General features: G+C 43.7%; 1 protein-coding gene across 12 annotated transcripts in view; it reads left to right on the top strand.

The window, feature by feature from the left end:
- Positions 1–21,838, top strand: part of USP34 (ubiquitin specific peptidase 34) — a 266,169-nt gene that overhangs the window by 188,632 nt on the left and 55,699 nt on the right. For 10 of the 12 annotated variants that reach the window (XM_073339379.2, XM_073339385.2, XM_073339380.2 and 7 more), the window contains 8 exons: positions 2,473–2,636; positions 3,959–4,024; positions 5,749–5,895; positions 5,965–6,042; positions 6,161–6,238; positions 17,526–17,620; positions 19,099–19,271; positions 20,075–20,228. In XM_073339379.2, the coding sequence (XP_073195480.1) occupies positions 2,473–2,636; positions 3,959–4,024; positions 5,749–5,895; positions 5,965–6,042; positions 6,161–6,238; positions 17,526–17,620; positions 19,099–19,271; positions 20,075–20,228 (955 nt within the window). The remainder of the gene's footprint in view (positions 1–2,472; positions 2,637–3,958; positions 4,025–5,748; positions 5,896–5,964; positions 6,043–6,160; positions 6,239–17,525; positions 17,621–19,098; positions 19,272–20,074; positions 20,229–21,838) is intronic. The other 2 variants (XM_073339383.2, XM_073339378.2) reach the window with 1 other exon arrangement.

Here is a 21,838-nt window from a genome sequence, read left to right as displayed (position 1 = left end):
TATAGGCATATCTTGGATTAGACGTTGAAGATTAACATTACAGAAAGTGCATTCTCTGTCTCTTCTCTCTGACCCTTTAGGTCACTCATCACATCCCCTTTGGTTCTCCTTCCCCTAGTTCTGTTGTAGCATTTAAATTTCTTTGGTGTGCCTGGCTTTACTATAGCAGAAATTCCCCCACTGTCAAGAAAAAAGTGGTATTCCCATAGATCTGTCACAAAATTCATTCAAGTTTGTATTCAGCATTGTGGCTAAATAGTTATTCTGTTTTTCTGTTTCATCTTTGCAACTTCTCTCCAGTAAGGTTTCCACCCTTAAATGCTGGCTACCTTTTTCACTTGCCTTTGTGATCATGCTTGATATGTTTATTATCTTGGCATTTGATGTCACTCTGTAACCAGCTAAGCCTTCTTTTCAAGATGCGGGATTTATGCAATTCAGTAATTCATTCTTAACATTACATTTACTCTATTAAAAATATGAATCATGGACAGGTTCATTGCTTTATTACATCAAGAAGAATCCGTAGTAGGAGCCTCTGGGTGCAGACTCAGTTTGACTCCCTTCCAAGTGTGACACAAAGCTGAGTGTGAATGACTGGTGTGTATGTTGGAAAGTCCCAGTAGCTGGTGTTTGTGTGAGTGGTTTGAGTTGCTAGTATGTCTGAGTGTGTCTGTGTGTGAGGAGAGGGCTAGGTGTTAAACAACTGGCATCTTTTTTACTGTCAATTAGTTAAGCTAATAGCTAATGCTGGGCGTGTTTAGAGAAAGAGAGAGAGAAGAGGAAGGAAGGAAAAAAGAATAAGACAGAGAGGGCAAGGCAAAGGAAGTATATCCTACAGTATATTAAGGACTGCATTTCCCGTCAGACAGATAAGATGTGCTGTTTCCAGAAAATTTAGCTAAGGCATCAATAAGTGATAGGAGTTAGAGGCAGTCAGGGCCAAAACACACAATTTAAGAAATTGAATTAGACTGAGATCCTTATTTTTATAATATGTCCCCTATTTTTTATATTTTATCACACATTTTTTGTCATAAATAGGAAAGACAACATTTCACAATTATGCTACATTTGGTGGTTGCCTTTTTATATTTATGAGGATACTAGAAGGGCCACCTTTCAGCAAGTCTGCAAAATGCACACACAATATTTGCAAGCGCATCAGTTTGTGTGTGCCAAAGTTGGCATTTTGAAGCACATCTGTTTGCATGCACAAATGGGTACACTTGCAGATTTCCTAAGTTCATTTCAGAGGCCTGCTGAAAATTTTTCGTCATACAAAACAGACTCTCTTAATATCCGTAACTTTCCAGAAATACATTTCTATAAGAGAAGTGAATAATATTTTGAAAACACTTTGGTAGGTATGAAAGACTCTTAACATACATAATTATAATCTATGAATTCCTTTGTTACTGATGGAAAACTATGCTATGTGTACTATTTTGGGCCAGACTGTGGCTTTATGATACAGTCTGGGGAGCTGTCAGAGCACCATTACCACAGGTAGAGCTCTAAGTGTACATCTACAGGGGGATAAAAGCATGCGACACAGCTGTGGCTGACCCAGGTCAGCTGACTTGGGCTCGTGGGGCTCAGGCTGCTGGGGGCAAAAACATTTAGACATTTGGGTTCAAGCTGGAGCCAGATGCCCAAGCCCTGCGAGCCCGAGTCAGCTGACCCAGGCCAGCTATGGGGTTTTTATCCGTGTGCAGACAAACCTTGAGACACTTTGCTTGTAAGGAGTCACAGTGCCTCCCAGAGAAACATGAATAGTATATCTCTTGCAACAGTTTTAAAGAAGATGCAACAGGCATTCTCTCCTGCACCTCCACATAGCGCTGCTACTCAGTGAAGGAGGTGGGAAAGGATGCGTGAGCCATTACTACTGCCTTTCTCCTTTGGATTGGCTAGCCATCCTGAGGCCACTATAGGGGTATGTCTACACTGCAGTCAGGGGTATGATTTGCAGCACATGTTAAGCATTTCCAAGCTAGCTTTGAGCAACCTAGCTCACTAAAATTAGCAGTGAAGCTGTAGCAGCTTAGGCTGTGGCATGGGCTAGCCACCTGAGTACAACCCTGCCTGGGACCTAGCTATGTACTCAGTGGCTAGCTCATGCTGTTACAGCTTCACTGCTAGTCTTAGCAAGCTAGCAAACCTACATGTGGTATAATCACAGTTCCCGACAGCAATGCAGACACCCTAGGAGAGAGCATGTCCTGCACTCAGGAGAATGTGGGGACTGCAGCTGTGCTTCAGACTTCTGGGGAGGGCCTGTTTGTGCTCATTCTGTCCCCCCATGCACATGCTCAAGGTGCACGCACAATCTGGTTCATTATGTCTGTAAATCTAGAATATATAAACATATCTTAATGAAAGGCATAATGTTTTGTAATTATGTATTTTGTTGTCTTTGTAAAAATGTACTTTGAGTTGATTTATTTTTGTAATTCATACTTTTTCCAGCTTCCCATGCGCCTTACAAATGGGATTATTGGCCACATGACGATGTTCGAGCTGAATGCAGGTTTGTTGGTCTAACTAATCTTGGAGCAACTTGTTACTTGGCATCCACTATTCAGCAGCTGTATATGATACCAGAGGCTAGACAAGCCATTTTTACTGCTAAGGTATGATTTCATGTTTTATTTTTAATGAGTGTTCCCTTTATAAACATGCATACTATGCTATTAATTATTTCATTATGATCAAATGATAATTTTTTGTTAGTGGCTAAGGTGCAAAGAGATGTGTTTTTTTCTAAATATTTGTAATACAAAATATGATAGTTCTTTAAAGCACAGTTGTGATAAATCCCCACTCTTAAATCCATGCTGCTAGCATGCTACACCCATAGATTATTGTGAATTAAATTGACTTTTATGTAAATTGTATATAAACAGCCTATCATTCCTGTTTCTCTTACTTCTTTTTACTTATTTGTCCTTAAAATTGTGAGCTCCATGGAGCAGATACTATCTTGAATGTTTGAAAAGTGCCCTAGATAGAGTGGGTGCTAGCATAAATAAATATTTAAAAAATACTTTTAATAGATTAAAGTTGTGAGCCCGTTGGTTGCAACAGGGAACATTGGATTCTGCTCCCTGAAGTTAATAGGATGTGGATGGCATCTATGGCTCTAACTTCTAGTTCCTTTCTGATCAGTGTTGATGAAGGACCTCCTCTGAGCCACTGTTGTCAGCTGCTATTTGGATGATTTAGTTGGGGATTGGTCCTGCTTTGAGCAGGGGGTTGGACTAGATGACCTCCTGAGGTCCCTTCCAACCCTGATATTCTGTGATTCCACCTAACCACAGTTCAGCCAGGATTACCCTGCTGGAAACTGAGGAAGCTCCTTGGCCACTCACCAGAACACTAGTAATTAGAGGATAAGGCCTTTAAGAACTCCAGCCCATTACAGCACCATCCTGGAGTCACCCATTGGGAGCCATCTACCTTTATGTCATTACTGAATGAAAGAAGTAGTAGTTCCTAATTTAAGAATACTTGGTTTTTTTTGTTTTTATTTTAATGAAGACTGGATTCATACACTGGGATCCAGGGGCGTCTGGCTAGCATGAATTTTTAGAAAGTACTAACCATTCTGTAAACTACATTTATCAGAAAGTAATCTAGGTTTCCAGTGAAATAATGTGCTAAAATGCAGAAAATGAGGTGGTAGTATTTTAGGTTAAAAAAAAAAAAAGGGAATAGGTACACATGCACATTGTGTGTGCTTGCATGCATATGCATGTAAATATATATGATCATTACGACTGTCATTTATACTAAAATAAAGTATCATTAAATTTTTTATTCTTTTTTTTTTTTGTAAAGAGAAATGCAATAATTGGGCTAATTGTTCTATAACTTTTCAGTGCCGGTTTTTGGGGAGATTTCTAAGCAAAAAAATTAGAAAAAGTTGTAATCCTATTTTATGTATCTTTTTTAGTATTCAGAGGACATGAAGCACAAGACCACTCTCCTAGAACTTCAGAAAATGTTTACATATTTAATGGTATGTTCTGAGAAGCACTTAAGAGGGAGGAGGGGTGGAAGGGAAGAAGAAGAAGAAGATAAAAATTATCTCTGTATGAGTATGTCTACGCTTGGAGCTTAGAGTGTAGTTTCCAGCTTGAGGACACAGACTTGTGCTAGCTCTCATTAAGCTAGTATGCTAAAAATAGAATGTAGCTATGGCAGCATGAGCTGCAGTGTGGGCTAGCTTTCCTGAGTAGATGCCTAGGATCTTGCATGGTCATGTACTCGGGGCAGCTAGCCAGTTCCACAGATCACATTGCTGCAGTTATATTCTATTTTTAGCATGCTAGCTAACGCGAGTCTGTCTCCTCGAGCTGGGAATCTCACCCCCAGCTCCAAGTGTGAAAGTCCCCTATGTTTTTGTAAGTTTATGGATCATAAATGTATTTGTACCCAATATTATTAAATAGGCAGTAGAGAAAATTTGTATATTTAAATATTTGTATGTTTGAAGTTAAGAAAATTTTAACACTGAGAGCACAATTGTGGTACTAAACAACCTTGCATTAAAGCACAGTGCTGATGTATACCATCTAAGACTATGTATACCATCTAAGCACTGTGCCTCAGCTCTAATGCGCATGCCCTCCATGTACCCTGTAGGGGTTCTGAGAGTATGTCTACACTGAAATTAAATAGTTGCAGCTGGCCCGGGCTATGGGGCTGTATAATTATGGTGTAGACGTTGGGCTTGGGCTGGAGCCTGGGACCCTCCTTCCTCATGTGATCCCAGAGGTTAAAGGTTACGTGCTCCTAAATTGGCTCTTAAAAAGCAAGAAATATCCAATGAAGGCATTTTTCCTTTAACATACCTTTAACCATCACACATCATTTTTACCACTTTCACTGACAAAACTCTTTGCTATAATTAAATCCCCCAAACCTCCAACATACATAGTAACACCATATGCAACACATTCTTCACAATCACATTATATATAATGGAGATCCTTAAATCTGGTCAAAATAACATTAACATAGATGTCTGTCAAACAATTTTGAACCAGTGAACTATATGATATGTTTCAGAGTGGTAGCCGTGTTAGTCTGTATCAGCAAAAAGAACGAGGAGTACTTGTGGCACCTTAGAGACTAACAAATTTATGTGGGCATAAGCTTTTGTGGGCTAAAACCCACTTCATCGGATGCATGCCGTGGAAAATACACCCATTTTTTTCATGTTCTCTGTATATATATATCTTCCTACTGTATTTTTCACTGCATGCATCCGATGAAGTGGGTTTTAGCCCATGAAAGCTTATGCCCAGATAAATTTGTTAGTCTCTAAGGTGCCACAAGTACTCCTCGTTCTTTCTATATGATACGTTGTTTGCCCCTGGAGAAGAAAGACTGAGGATTAAACATTTCTCAAGATCAAGCTTTTAATATCTGCTATCTGACATATGCTTATCTAATACTGTATTTGGTATCTGAACAGATCCACAAAATGTGAATCATCAACTCTCTATTGAAACGCTTTTATTTTACTTTTAATAAGTATTTATTTGTAATATTAATGGTACACCTGTATTCTGCTAGTGATTTTGAAACAATTTGGTAGCTAATTTTTTCAGAAGCATTTAAATTTCCTTTATCATATTATATTTTTTATATTAACTGTATTCATGTTTTTATATACATTTTATTTTAAAGTTGGGTTTTTTCATATATAATTTTGGGGGTCTTTTCTCCCCCCAAAAGGAAAGTGAATGTAAGGCATACAATCCAAGGCCTTTCTGTAAAACCTACACCATGGATAAGCAACCACTTAACACTGGAGAGCAAAAAGACATGACAGAATTCTTCACTGATCTGATAACAAAAATTGAGGAAATGTCTCCCGAATTGGTGAGTTCTTAAAACATGCTACAAAAGGGGGCTCTTAAAGCTATAGATTTGCTCAAGTTTTGTTGACAGAATTCGTTCATTTATTCACAGAAAAATACAGTGAAAAGTTTATTTGGAGGGGTCATTACAAACAATGTTGTGTCTTTGGTAAGTATCACTTTCTTTCCTGCCCACTTCATTCTAAGATTAGAATACCCATTTTAATGTATCAGAATAATTCGTTGACTTTCCTTTACCACTTTTCTGTTTTGCTATTTTCATTGAGGACTGTGAGCATGTCAGTCAGACTGCTGAAGAGTTCTATACAGTGAGGTGCCAGGTGGCGGATATGAAGAATATTTATGTAAGTTCTGCCATGATGGCAGTTGTAATATAGATCATAATGTTTTAAGGAAATTAGCTCAGTCATGTAAAAGAGATTTCTTATTTTACTGTATTGCATATGCTGCTGCTTTCCACACCTGCACTTTAATTTGAGCACAACTCTGGGCTTTGTTATGATTCCATAATTTTGTAATATTGGGTGACAGCTGTTCCATTGCAGCAGGCCATCTGTGAATGGTCCCAGGAGTTGATTTAGAACCCTTCAAGGATCCTGGACTATAAATTTTATTACTATAAAAAAGATCTCTTCTTGTTCCCTGCTATGTTTTTTATGTTTTATATTCACATTTTAAGAGAAATGTGTCAAAATTCCAGGGTTAACTGCAGCTCTGCCTCCTGTGTGAGGTGCCCCATTGGGTCTTTGGCCTTCAGCCATCGGACCCCTATCAACAAGGACCCATGTCCCTCTCCTTCCCAACCAGGGATTTTACGTTTGCAGACCCCTTACAATTCACTATGTTTATCCCAGCAGGTCTGATCTTAATGCAGCACCTGCGATTCTCTCTCTCTGAAGAGACAAAGATAGTGTCTGCTAGTGACCAGAACAGTACATTTATTGTAGGGCAATAGCTTACAGAGAAAACATAGAATAAAACTATAAGCAATCTACACAAATGCTAAGCTTACCAGATGTCACCCATCTTCCACCTGGAGACTGTGGCAGTTTTCAGTCCTTCAAATCCTTCCAGCAGGGTTTTGCTGTCTTAATTACAAAGTCATGTCATTTTTTTGGTGCCAAATGAGCATCTGATTCAGTTCAGCCTCCCCATTTATACCAAAAAGCTTTTCTTAGGGCATGTCTACTCTAGAAATGTAATTCGACCTATGTTAGGTTGACTTACAACCACCTCAATAATTACTGCAGTGGTTCATGTCCACACTGCCCTTCTTCTGGTGGTGGTGTGCATCCTCACCAGGACTGCTTCCACAGATTGAAAAGGGGCAGTGTGGGGGGCTGATAGCCTAGGCTCTGAGCAACACACGCAGCTCCCGACCAGCAGCCTGACTGCCCTCTCAGCTCTCCAGTCCCCTCCTCCAGGAGGCTGGCTCTCCCCTCAGGTCTTGGCTTCCCGTTCCCTGCCACCAAGAGCCCGGCTGCCCTGAGCTCTCAGTTCCCCACCCAGCTGCTGCTCTATGCTTGGAGTCCAAGTGGCTCCTGGGCTCCCTGGCTCCTCCCCTCTTCCACCACCACCACCCCCCGCAGGAAGCCGGGAACCTCTGGCCAGCTGCCAGGCTGCACCCTCCCTGCTTCTAGCCAGGCTGCACTGTGGGCTCCCCAGAGCCTTTTGGCTCTCTGCAGGGAGCCCGAGTGCTGCCCAGAGGCTCTCTGCAGGGAGCCTGGGTGCTGCCTGGGAGCCACCCGGACTAAGGGTGTGGAGGTCCCCACCAGGAGCCCCAGGGAGACAAGTGCCAGATGGGGGTGGGGGCAGCACCAGGGCTCCCTGCGGGGAGCCAGGAGCCTTGGGGCAGCAGCCAAGCAGGGAGTCCAAGCAGTAGCTGGGCTGGGAGCGGGGGCAGCCAGGCTCTGAGTAGGGCAGGCATAGCCCGGCTGGGAGCCCTGGATCAGCCAGGCTCTAGCCGGAGCCACTCACTCGCTCCAGAGACAGCCTGGAATATAATTCCCAGCTCACAAAGATTCAGATAACCTTCGCAGATACAAAAGTTTGACTGAGGCAGTTTGACACATCTCAGTATAGTAGTGTTTTGCAGTTCCCATACTTCCAAGATCTTGCATTTGTCGCAAAAGGTTTTTGTAGTTTTAAATGTCAAAACTGATGAATATATTAAGTGCTTTTGTTCATTTCATTTCTTATATTCTATATTGAACTATGTTTTAAGCCAAAATCGCATATTTGAGTATTGTCCATACAAGTCCCCACTCCTGTAGAGTGGGTCTGTGCAGAGCACCAAAGCTCAGAGGAAAGCTTGGACCTTGAGGGGCAGGGGTACATGTTGCACCCGGAGCTAGAAGGAACCAGTGATGTGATGGGTTTCTCCATCTCTAGATTGTTGACCATCTTGTCTGTTTTTTCCTGTAGTAGGATAGTTAGTGTTGTTAATAGTTACTAGGATAGGTTTAACACTGTTTGTTTAAAAAAAGAAAATCATTTTCTTAGTTGGGAACTACTTTGGATCCATCATCCTTACAGGAAGAGGGGTTCCTGGAAGAAAACAAAAAGGACTAAGTTTAAAGAATGCCTACTTCACAGTTTATTTCCTAGTCTCTGACCTCCATACCCAGTCATCTAGAAGTTTTGTTAAGGGACATTTACCTAGACTGTGCCACATCTGCATAAAGTTACAACCTGGGTGTGGCGTTTCATCTGTAATCCATGCTTATGGAAAACAACCTACAGCTTCCAAGACAGACTCACAACCACCTTCGGGCTTTTCTTCAAAGATGTATTCTTGGGTTTTCAGAAACCCAGTGCTGAGAGAGTATCAGAAACATCTGCTAGACCAGATAGGGCTTTGGCCTCAGTTCCACAACATTATTTTTTGATGTCAACAGATTGAAAGAAGAAAATATGGCACCATCAATCCACAGAGTCCTTTTCTCTTCGAAGAACTACTCCTGAGGGAATTATGCACCACCGTGAATGTGCAGTATTCATGTCTCCCGCAGATTTCTTTGCTTCCCTGCAGAAAAATGACTTTCTGACAGGGAAATAAAGGGAAGCTGCAAGAACAGTCACACACCACTCCCAAGCAGTGTAGGTACATCATTTCGGGCACCCAGAGCAGCCGGCGGAGAGGTAAATCTCTGCTGGTCTGGGGACACCCCCAGCCAGTGGCTCCTACCCGGAGCCAGGATCAGCTGCTCGTCCTGGCTGGGCTGGAGGCAGAAGAGGGCGGGACTTCCTCTTCCCCTGAAAGGAGTGGCTGGGGCTTTGTCAGACCCACCCCCAGAAACCTCCTGCAGCTGTAGGAAGCTCAGCATCCACCCCTGCTGCCCCCATCGCTCCTCAGCGATGGGGGGAGGGGTCACTGTACGGGGAGCTACTCCACCATCCACCCAACCCCCATGCATCCGGATCTCCCATACTCAGACACCCCTGCCAAATCTCACCTGGTACAACCAGAATCCCCCTAGCCCTCCATACCCGAACCCCACCCCACTGAACATCAGCCTCTAGATCCGGAGCCTCCTTGCACCCAGCCCCACTGGCTCCAGACCTCTTCCCCCTGCACCCCCTGCAACCCTAACCCTGCACACCTCCCAGTGAGCCCCCCCCACTCAAACCCCCATCCTGATGCCCCAGCCCCTGCACCGCTCTGAGCCCCACATCCAGACCCCCATGCCACTGACCCTGAACTAGCTGCACCCAGACCCCCACCCAGAACCCCATGCAGAGATACCCAGACACCTCCACTGAGCCCCAGTCACCTTTACTTGGAAGCCCCTGCACCTGGAACCCCTCCAACGAGCTCTGTGCATCTAGATCCCCGCACACCTAGACCCCGCCACTGAGCTGCCTGTACCCAGATTGTCCCACACATAATCCTCTCACCCCACACCTGAATCCCCTCACACTGAGCTCCTTCACACTTGGATCCTGCCTGGTTAAGCCTCCCTGCCCACACCTGGTGCAGAGGGCCAGGGCCCCAGAGTTTCTGGGGCAGGCCCAGGCCTTGTGCTGTGTCAGGGTCAGATGCAGCCTCACCGCTGAATCCATGTCCTGGGGCTAGGGTGGCTTCAGGGTGATCTTCCACCTTCATGCAGCCATTGGCCTGTGCTCCCCACTGCCATGCTGGAACCTCTGCATTTATTTATTGACAAATAAGACTTGCAGAATTTTAAAATGGATGCAGAATTTTAATTTTTTGGCACAGAATTTTTAATTTTTGGGCGCAGAATGCCCTCAGGGGCATAAGAACTAGACTCCCGTTTATCTCCCAGTCTCTGCCTCAGTTTCACATTCAACAAAAGAGGAGTACTCTGTGTGCTTTTCTCCATCTTGGAACTAGTTCTTGTTATCACTGAAGACAAGTTCTTCTTCGAGTGCTTTTTCATGACCATTCCAATCAGGTGTGCGTGCGTGCCGTGTGCACGCCAGCAGAAGATTTTTCCCTTAGCAGCGTCCGTAGGGTCAGCATGGGCACCCCTGGAGTCATGCCTTCATGGCACCCAATATAGGGCCCTGCCGACCCCCGCACCCTCTCAGTTTCTTCTTACCACCGGTGACAGCTAGCTGGAACAACTGTGGCTCTTGCATTGCAAGCGCTTTTGGCAGTGTTCACTTCAGTCTTCATTGTTAAATAGTTTGTTAGTTATTAGTTATTGTAGTTGTTGTGATTCTTGGGGTTTCCCCCCACCAACAACTTTTTCCCCAGTTCTGGGGTATGCCCTGGTCCCCAGGGGTTAAACTCTGCGAGGATTATGGCAAGTTTATGCCAAAGAGTAACCCGCACTCTTCTTGTCTACAGTGCCTTGGGGAGAGCCACCAAAAGGACAAGTGCAGGATCTGCAAGGGATTTCTCCCTAGGACCCTTAAAGACCAGGATCAAAAGCTCAAGATCCTGCTAATGGAAGTGGCGCTCCGTCCACAATCCAACCTGGGGTCCATAGAACCCACGCCGAGCATTTCCTCATTGGTTTGCAGTGCTCCGGTGCCGACGGTGAGCGAGCTGGTCCCGGGGAAGGACCCTAAGGACTCACAGCTCCACTCATAAGAAACTCTTCTGTCTGGCACCGTTCTCAGTCCCCGGTGCCACAGAAGAAGAAAAGGCTAGAAAAGGGTCGCTCTCCCCATCTAAAGACCAAAGGACCTGTGGCATCGAAGCACATCTCGAGTCAGGCCACCTCGTCTCTCCAGCCCTCCAGGGTCTGGTTGATTCCTGTCCCATCTGGGGTTCAGTTGAGTCTGAACCCTCAACGGTCCCTGGACTGCCAAGGTGATCACTTCTAGCTCCCCTTGACACCGGAGGCATTCGAGGTAGCCAAGGACCTTATATGGCTCTCAGCGCCGTCCTCCCTGCAGAGGAGAGACAAGTCACTGGTGACTGCGTGGCTCCAGTTCCAATCAAGGAGCAAAGCAGCGATGATGGCGCGCCGATCCCCATCTCCGGCGAACCTCTCCCTGGCACGGCCCACCCATGCAGGGGAGCCACACTGGTCCCCGACCTCTCAGCACTGCTCTCCGGCAGCCTAGAGTATTGCTCCTCCATGGTCCTCCTACTCAGAGACCTTGAAGTCTGAGTCGGAATCCTATTTCTCCTATAGGACCAGGAGCCAGTGGTCCAGATCCTGCCGCAACCACCAGCACTACCTAGCAGTGGCAGCCTTCGACACAGTGGCCCTTTTGGACACCCTGAGCGCATCACCAGGGACAGGTCCAGGGTCTGGGCCCAAGGTCCAGGTCGGTGTCCTCTGCATCCTTCGTCCCCCGGCCAGCACCACCATTGTCCCCTGGGACCGACCCTCCCATCAGCGGCACTGCTGGCGGCTGCAGCATCGGTACCACCAGCGTCGACGATATTGGCACTGCCAGAACCAACAACTTTGGCACCACCTGCCTCAGCAGCAGTATTTCTGCCCCCAGCTGCCCTGGCACCGCATGCTTCGGACCTAGGAGCTCAGCAATACCGTGTGTTGCGGGACCCATGGGGTGCTGAAGGGAGTGAGCAGGGCCCGCTGCCAGGCCTCTCCTCCTCATCCTCCCCAGATGAAGCTGTGGCAGGGACGTCAACAGCCCCAGCTCTAGGATAACAGGGTCCTTCAGCAGCTGTTATGTGGTGTTGCCCAGAACCTGGGCACACAGGCGGAGGAGGTCGTGGAAGACTTTGACCCTGTTGTTGACATCCTCTCACCCTCTGGTCCCTCTCTAATCCCCTTGCCCTTAATAAGAACGATTACTGAGACAACAAAAACCCTATGGCACACCCCTGCATCTCTGGCCCCTACAGCCAAGAGGAATGAGAGGCGGTACTTTGTCCCTTCTCAAAGATATGAGTATTTATACACACCCCTAGCCTCCTACCCCCCCGACTCCCTGATGGTTGATGCAGCCAATCAGCGAGAGTGCTAGGGCTACCAGGGACCCGCCCCTAAGAGCAGGGTGGCAAAAAGACTTGACCTTTTTGGCAGGAAGGTCTATTCCACCACGGGAATACAGCTCTGCATTGCAAATCAACAGGCCATAGTGAGCAGATATTCACACAGCGCCTGTGCTGCGATGGCAAAGTTTGCTGCACTACTGCCGCAGGACACTCATGCAGAGTTCTCGGCATTGGTGGAGGGGGGAAAGCTGGTCTCCCAAGATTCCCTACAGCTGCACTAGAGGCACCAAATGCAGCCTCACATGCTATGGCTATGGGGGTTGTAATGAGGAGGGGTTCCTAGTTGCAGGTCTCTGGTCTGCCCCATGAGGTTCAGCAAACAATCCAGGACCTCCCCTTCAAGGGTTCAGCCCTCTTTTCCGATAAGACGGAGAAAAGACTCCATAGTCTGAAAGACCCACCAGCCACTCAATGGAGGCATTTCTGGCCACAACCTCCCTCTAGGTTCTACCAACCTCAAAACTGCCAGGACGCTCCTTGTAGGAGAAATAGGATCGATAGAAGGAGGCAGCATCCCTCCTCAGGCCAGGGCTCGGGCCAGCCCAAGCCATTGCCTGGCCTCAGACCAGCCTTTTGAGGGTGCAGACGAGGACTGCGTACCAGTACTGGAACTGCATCCAATCTTTCTTACCTTTTGTCCCGAGTGTCCCCTTTCTGGTCCCATGTCACCTTGGACCGCTGGGTGCTCTGCATGGTAGAGAGGGGATATTCCATTAAATTCGGTGCCTTCCCACCCTTCCACCCCCCTCACCCATCCCTCTTCAGGGACCCCTCTCATGAGTAACTTCTTATACAGGAAGTGCACTCACTCCTCTCAGTAGGGGCAGTGGAAGAGGTTCCTCAGGAGCAAAGTGGCAAGGGTTTGTTTTCCCAGTATTTCCTAATACCGAAAGCCAATAGTGGCCTCAGGCCCATCCTGGACCTATGGGAACTCAACAAGTTCATCAAGAAACTCAGGTTCCGCATGGTCTCTTTGGCCTCCATTATCCCCTCATTGGATCCAGGAGACTGGTATGCCGCCCTCGACTTGAAGGATGCGTACTTTCACATAGCGATAATTCCACCTCATAGAAGATACCTCAGGCCAGGGCATACCTCCCAGAAGCCAGGTTTCAGTCACTGGGCAACATCATATGGGGCCTCAGGCAGTTCCCCACCACTACAGCAAGGAATTGCCTGGAGCTTCTGGGGCACATGGCCGCGTGTACCTACGTAGCACAGGATGCCACACTCAGGCTTCATCCACTCCAGTCATGGTTAACATCAGTATATCAACCAGCTCAGGACACTTTGGACAGTATCATAGCCCTGCCTTGCCCGATACTAGGCTCCCTCCTGTGGTGGCTCGACCCACAGGTAGTATGTGCGGGGGTCCCCTTCACCAGCCTCCAACCATCCTTCTCATTAATGACAGATGCGTCAGATCTGGGATGGGGGCACATTTGGGAGACCTCAGGACCAAAGGCTTCTGGTCTCAGGCGGACCTTGCTCTACATATCAGTGTCAGAGAATTGAGAGCGGTGCACCTAGCGTGCCAGGCTTTCAGAGTCTATGGATCAGGAAGATGTGTATCAGTCCTCATGGACAACACCACGGAAGTGTTTTATATCAACAAACAATGGGATGTATGCTCCTCTCCCCTTTGCCAGGAAGCCCTCATGCTGTGGGACTTCTGTGTAGACCACTCGATACACCTGCGGGTATCATACCTCCCTGGGATACAGAACGAGCTGGCAGACAGTCTCAGCAGGTCTTTTCACGGCCACGAGTGGTCCCTCCAGCCCGACATAGTGAGCTCAATCTTCCAACACTGGGGCTTTACCCAAATAGACCTGTTCGCCACACAACGCAACAGGAATTGTCAACTATTCTGTTCCTTCCTGAATCACAGCCCAGACTGTATTCCTACTTCTGTGGGGAGGCCGCCTCCTATACTTGTTCCCTCTGGTTTCTCTCATTCACAAGGTGCTCCTCAAGATCTGCAGGGACCGAGCCCTAGTGATATTGGTAGCTCTGGCCTAGCCACGCCAGCACGGGTACACATTGCTCCTGGAAATGTCTGTGGTAACTCTGGTCACCCTACCACTCGTTCTGGACCTAATCACACAGGATTATGGCTGCCTCCAGTATCCAAACCTCGAGTCACTCCACCTCACAGAGTGGAAGCTTCATGGCTGAATGCTGTGGAGCTGTCCTGCGCTGATCAAGTCAGACAAGTTCTCCTTGGAAGTAGAAAGCCCTCCACAAGGACGATGTACCTGGCCAAGTGGAAGAGGTTCTCCATCTGGTCAGAGCAGCACCATCAATCTCCGATGCTTGCTTTGGTGCCATTTATACTGGACTGCCTCCTCTATCTTAAGCAATAGGCAGTGTCCGTATCATCAATAAGAGTTCACTTGGCAGCTATCTCCGCCTTCCATTCAGGCACAGACGGCTACTCAGTCTTTGCAAATCCAATGATCAGCTGTTTCTTTAAAGGTCTTGACAGACTATACCCGTAAGTACGACAGCCTACCTGGCTTGCGATCTCAATCTAGTCCTTTCCAGACTTACGGGACCACCATTTCAACCACTGGCGATGTGCTCCCTGCTTTATCTCTCTTACAAGATGGCGTTTCTTCCCTATCTTCCTTCAGTGACCCTTCTCACAGGAGCTTTTTACAAACAGAAGTGACTTGTTGCTCTTAACAGGAGCAGTAGAAGTAGTCCCACAGGAATAAAGGGGAAATGGATGGTACTCCCAATATTGTCCCATTCCGAAGAAGAAAGAGGGTCTTCATCCCATTCTCAATCTGAGGAAACTCAACAGATACATGTGCCACCTCATATTCAGGATGGTAACACTTGCCTCCACTTGATTCCAGTGCTCCAAGCCCAGGACTGATTTGCAGCTCTTGACCTACAAGATGTGTACTTCCACATTGCCATTCATCTGGCCCACAGGAAGTATCTGAGATTCACGGCCAGGCCAGATCACTACCAATGCAAAGTTCTACCCTCCAGACTCTCCATAGCACCAAGAGTATTGCAATGGTGGCGGCAAACCTCAGGAAACAAGGGAAACATGTCTGCCCACATCTAGATGATTGTCTGAACTGAGGGTTCATCCTCGGATGAAACTAGCAGTAGTACAACAGACATTATCTCAGTTGGGACTCCTGGTGAATTATGAAAAATTGTCTCTCATATGATAGAATGCCTAGCAGCTCTGCTTGTCTCTCAAGCAGTATGAGCTTGCTTACCAAATGACAGATTTTAATCTATTCACTCCCACATATTCAAATTACTGGCAAAACTGTCGACCACAGTGAATGCCTGTCTAGCCCTGGCTCCATCTTGAATGCTGCTGGTGGACACATCAGGGAGGGTTGGGGAGACTCATTTGGGTCACTTCCAGGTACAAAGGCGTTGGTCCTCAGTCAACCTTAAACTCCATATGAACCTCTTAGAGCTAAAGTGGTAAGACTGGACTGTATAGCTTTCAGACATGCTCCACAGGACTTGGTAATGCAGATCATGATGGACAACACACTGGCAATGCACTACATCAACAAATCAGGCAGCATCTCTTCCCATTTATGTCAGGAGGCCATCGAACTCTGGAAATGGTCCCGGCTACATGAGGTGACCTCAGTGGCCCCTCACATTGTTGCCAATGTTGGTGTTACTATGATTTTAAGAGAATGAACAGAATATTCAGGTGGACTGAAACTATAAAAGGGAGGGGTGAACAAACTCCCCAAGGGACCTCTCCTCTCTCTCCCTGTCCATCTCTTTTGAGAAGCCAAAAGAGGCAGCCTTTGGACTCTGGGTGAGGGGTCCTGACCTAGAGGTTGGTCAGTAAGACTAATGGAAGCATGTGGTGAGAAACTTTGCTTGACTCTAATATAGTTTGTTACTTTAGGCACTAGAAAGCGTTTGATCTTTTTTCTTGTAACCGTTTTGTCTTTTATGCCTCATTGCTTGTATTCCCTTAAAATCTATCTCTTTGTAATTAATAAACTAGTTTCATTGTTTTATCTAATCCAGTGTGTTTAAGTTGAAATGTCTGGGCAACTCCATTTAAGGTGGCAAGTGGCTGTATATTATTCCCTTAAAAGAATAATGGTCTTAATATATTTGGACTGTCCAGGAGAAGGCTGGGCAGTACAAGGCATACATTTCTGGGGGGAAATCCAGGACTGGAAGTGTGTTGGGTCACCCTGCAATATAACCAAGGCTGGTGAGAGCCAGGGTGTAACAAACACATCTGGAAGTGATCTGCATACTGGCAAACTGTTTTTGCCATAAACCATTAATATGAGCAAAGCTCCTTTACAGAAGTGCAAGGTCTATCAGTACATGCAGAATAAAGTGGAAGACCTCTCATTTGAAGGGCTGGATATCTTCTTAATTTTTGCATGTTAGTGTTAATTAATTTATTGTATGTTCTCCAATTAAACATTTTAGGTCAAAAGGAAAAATGGTAGATATGCTAATGATGATGAAATCAGCCATTTGGTTTTGTTTTTTCCTTTCTTTGACACTTCTGTATGTGCTGATAGTTAACAAAGTAAAACACTAATGCATTTTGAGAAGAAGTCTGACTCAATGGTCAGAGTGTTAGACTGGAATTTGGAACACCCAGGTTCAATTTCCTGCTCCACCACAAAATTTTTATGTGACCATGGGCAAGTCATTTAGGGTATATCTGCACTGCGATAAAAAGTGTCGAGTCTCAGAGCCCGGGTCAGTTAACTTGGGCTAGCGGGACTAAATATAGGAGCGTAGAAGTTCGAGCTTGGGCTGGAGCTCAGCCTCTGAAACCTTGCAAGAAAGGAGGGTCTCAGAGCCCAGACTCAGATCAAGCCCAAACGTTTACATTTTTAGCCTCTCAGCCTTAACCCTCTGAGTATGAGTCAGTTGGCCCAGGCTCTGAGACTCAGCACTGTGGGTTTTTTACAGCAGTGTAGACATACCCTTAGTCTCTCTTAGTCTCCTTTCAATTCACCATTTGCCAAATACAGATAATAGTACTTCCCTACCTCACAGGATTGTTGTGGGTGTAAATATATTGAAATATGGCGAAGAGCTCAGATACCACACTAATGTGTGCTATATATGTAGCTGATATAAACAGATTAAGTACCTAAGATAGATCTGAGCTGTGAAAGCACTTATTTGTTTTTCTTGTTCATTGTACACAGGAATCTCTTGATGAAGTAACTATTAAAGATACCTTGGAGGGTGACAACATGTATACCTGCTCTCACTGTGGGAAGAAAGTGCGGGCTGAAAAAAGGTATAATTGTGAAGAAACAAACGTTATTAGCATTTCTTTCTAACTATGAGTTCCATTAATTTCTGTTCGTAGTTTCCATCAAGTGAGAGTAGTAGTCCAAAAATAATCGATAATTATTTAATATTTGAATAACAATAATACTGGAGACCGAAACAGGATCCTAGCCCCACTGTCTAAAGCACTGTACAAACATATAAAGATGTGATCTCTATCCCAAAGAGCTTACAATATAAAAATATAATGACCTACCTAAAACATTTTAGGAAAAGGTCACCTACTCCATAATATCTGCCTTTCTAAAATCGTAACCTCAACGCTCTCGTTTTTCATCATAATCCTCACTGTTCCTTTTGTAGAAACAAATCTCAACTCATTTACTGTAGAACTCATTTACTGTATATGTTTTTGATCAGTCAACTTTGTTGGAAGTTTATTCCATATTTTCATTACTCTTTACACAAAGTGATTGTCTGGGTTCTTTAATCTTGATTTCTGCTTTTAAAATTGTTCTGTAGCTTTTGGAACTCTTTAAAATATATAAAGAAAGTATGTGTGTTATCTGTATCCTCTTATTTTATTTTTAAAAACTTCACCTGATATTGGAAGCTTCACATTTGTTTTTTGCAGTGATTATAAGTGGCACAGGAGAAACGTTCCTTACTGTAAATCTTATAAATATGTTCAGGAGTCTAAAGATTTTAGTACAGATTATGTTCTGCGTTGAAATATGTCTACAAGAAAGAGTTTTGCACATAGATATATGAGTGGTGATGGCAGTGTAGTTAGCAGATGTTGATGCCAGGGTCTGCAAAAAAAACAGAGGCTTAGAACCTAATAAGTCTACCATCTTTTATTTTTGCAAGTAAAGAAAGGGCCTAGTCTTTATTAATGACTGTCCAGGTTGAAAAATTCAGATTATAGATTTCAGCCATGTGTGATTGGAATGAGGAAAAAATAGACTTACACTATTGGGAAAGTGTTCTCTCCCCCTCCCCCCCATCATCTTTTCATAATTCAAAAATACTTATGTGATTTATTTAAAAAAAGAAAAAAATCCTTGGACTGAGACTAAGCATGGACATTTTCCATCAGAAAAGATTATTTTTTTCAGATTGTAAACGGAGTGTGAAACAGCACACAAAACAGGATCATTATTCTTTATAAGACGTCCCTGATGTAATCTTCACTGTAGGGAGTGCTATTATGTGCTTACTGTAATAAAGGCTGTTTTAAATTAGTCTTCTATCCAGTACCATAATGTAATCCCTGTTACATGTGTCATCTGATGACAAGATTTTTTATAAAATTTGACTAACTGATACTGTGTAAGGGATTGTGGTTGCTGATTTTTAAATTTTAGGTGACGATTTCTAACATGAACTGGAAATGAATGACAGGAGAGAAAGTTTTGAGAGATTTTGTGGCAGTATTATCTAAGCAATTCAGTTTTCTTAAATATTAATTCCTTGCATCTTTAGGGCATGTTTTAAGAAATTGCCTCGCATCTTAAGTTTCAACACTATGAGATACACATTTAATATGGTCACCATGATGAAGGAGAAAGTCAACACACACTTCTCATTCCCTTTACGTTTGGATATGACACCTTACACAGAAGATTTTCTCATGGGAAAGAATGACAGAAAAGAAGGTAATTGATTTTGCTTTGTCCCTGTAGTTTTTTGACAACCGAACAGTGCTGAAAATTCGACCTTTTGAAAATTTTTGTCTAGTAGTGTAATATAGTGTCAGTTAAACTGCGTAGCCAGGTGGCCAGGGGCATATGGTGAAATTCATGGAAATTAAGCTCGAAAAAGTCGTGGAATAGTAATATTTCTTAGCAATACACACAAATCCAAATAGTTAATAATTCTAAACACATCTTTCATGTAATTAATTCCACATCTTTCTGTCTTCTCCTTCATGTGAGGTTAAAAAGCAACTAAAGGCTTATGAAGCCTATATTTTTATTTGTTTACAAAGAAATTGTAATTTATTATATTTAATATCCAGTGACTGCTAAATAATTTTCTTTGTAAATACAGCACAATAACCAATATAAATTATTGATAAAACTATTTTTATAATGAATTAAAAATTCCTGGCTTGTTATGTATAGTTTGTTGTTGACTTGTTTTATATTTGCAGGATAATATGGTGGCCAAATTCTTGAACTTTATAAAATGGTCCACCAGTAAGGAGCATACATAAACTGCAAAAGCATTACTGTGTATGCTTGTATTCTGGGTCAGAAGCAACCCCAGAAGAATAGTGACCCGTGCTCCACCTGTTGGGTGTGGGCTTTCTGGCTGCTACCTATTGCAGTGCCTAGAAGATATATGCTGTTTGTCAGTGTATTTGGCAAGAAGTATTTATTGTAAGTTATCTGTATTAATTCTAGTGTTGTGAAGGTTAAAGGAATAACTTGCTAAATATTGTATTAAATTATTTAAGGTTTTAAGGACGACAGTGAATATTTAAAAGAAACTGAAAGTTATGAGTACGATTTGATAGGCGTGACCGTTCATACAGGCACAGCAGATGGTGGTCACTACTACAGTTTTATCAGAGATATAGTCAATCCCCATGCTTACAAAAACAACAAATGGTGAGTTGTTAAGTGTTTAATAATTCTTGTTTGTGATGTATTTGTATTGTGATGTATTGGAAAATTCTTAAGATGACAATGTCATCTATTTCAAATAGGGTACTTTAACTCCCTTGCTTGAACTGTCCTGTTAAGTGATTGCAAATATATTTATTTATCAATTTATCTTCTTCCAGTCAACAAACATTTTCTCCTGGTTTTCGTGGGGCCTTTAAAAGAGGGTGAGCATTGGGTGGATTGATCAGAAAGTAGCTATTTAAAATCCACAGTATGTTCTCTATTAAACTATAAAAGTTTAAAGATAGGTCAGATTTGCCTACATTTCTTGCTTGTGTTACATCAGTTTTGTAAAGTTCATTGGCTTTGCCATGCCAATAGGTGCAGACCACCACATGCTATTAATCCTGTTTGCATATATTCAGCACAAGATGTTCTGATGCAGGTCATAAGATTGTAAAGAATCAGTAAAAAGAAAAGGAGTACTTGTGGCACCTTAGAGACTAACCAATTTATTTGAGCATAAGCTTTCGTGAGCTACAGCTCACTTCAGCATACATGCTTGTGTAATAACTTTGATGTATGCAAGACATATATGAAGCAGAACAAAATCATTACTCTTTACACTGTGGGCTTTCTTATGCTAATTAATATTGCAGTAAAATGTATTATTAGCAGTTCAATGCACATTAACAACTTTGGTAAAATGACTAGGTTTCTGTATGTCAGAGAGATGCCAACTGCTTTGGAAGAGAATGTTTAAATTTTCTTTTGTAAAGCAGATTCAGAAAAAAAACCCCAACTTGTTTCCATTATGATAATAATTATTCTTTGTCCTTCAACTTTGTCCTTTTTGTTTTCAGTTTTTAACTATCAATTTTCATGGCGGTGCTTAACTTTTCATTTTGCTTTTCTTTAAATCTATTCAACTCTACATCTGGGAAATTCTCAGTTACAGTTACAGTTATCAAAATCTGTCCTTACTGTTCTTTGATACATGCAAAATATTGTTTTGTCTCATCTGGAATTTACAAATTTGCTAGTGTTTTCCAATCTGTTGAATTTTTTCAGTGCTCAACACTTATCAGATGTAATTATCAGTGGTATGTCTGAAAATTTTGTAGCCTTTCTTTTTTCTAACCCCAATAGAAAAGGGAAAGGGAGGGAGGCAGTTTCTCTAGCAGAGGTCTTCAGCAGAGACTTCCTCTTGTAACAGTCATTGTGTCCATTTTAGCTGAACATCACTTTCATATTGTAATGTTCTTTAATGGGGTTACTTTTGGAAAAACCTTGCATCAATCTCCTTGCTTAGTGGTGTTGGATTTTAAGAGTCTGACATTGCCCTTTTCTTCTCAATTTTTTGTGACTTCTCTTGTTGATCATGTTTCAGAGGAAGGAAAGATGTCCTGTGACTTAGAAAAATAAATTTTGCTCCCTTCCTAAAACATTAAAGATCTAGATCCATCTATCCATCCAGGGTTCCTTTGGCTTTCAGTAGTCTAAATAATAATGTGCTGGACTCCCTCAAGCTGTCCACTAAGCTCCTCAGCTCCTCTGAATTTGTTTGCTGAGCATTATGAAATTTGTCCATGAAGGTGGGGTATCTTGTTCCA

Source organism: Lepidochelys kempii, chromosome 3 (genome assembly GCF_965140285.1).
Source record: "Lepidochelys kempii isolate rLepKem1 chromosome 3, rLepKem1.hap1, whole genome shotgun sequence".
NCBI classification, from domain to species: domain Eukaryota; kingdom Metazoa; phylum Chordata; order Testudines; family Cheloniidae; genus Lepidochelys; species Lepidochelys kempii.
This window is presented reverse-complemented; position numbering and strand designations above follow the sequence as displayed.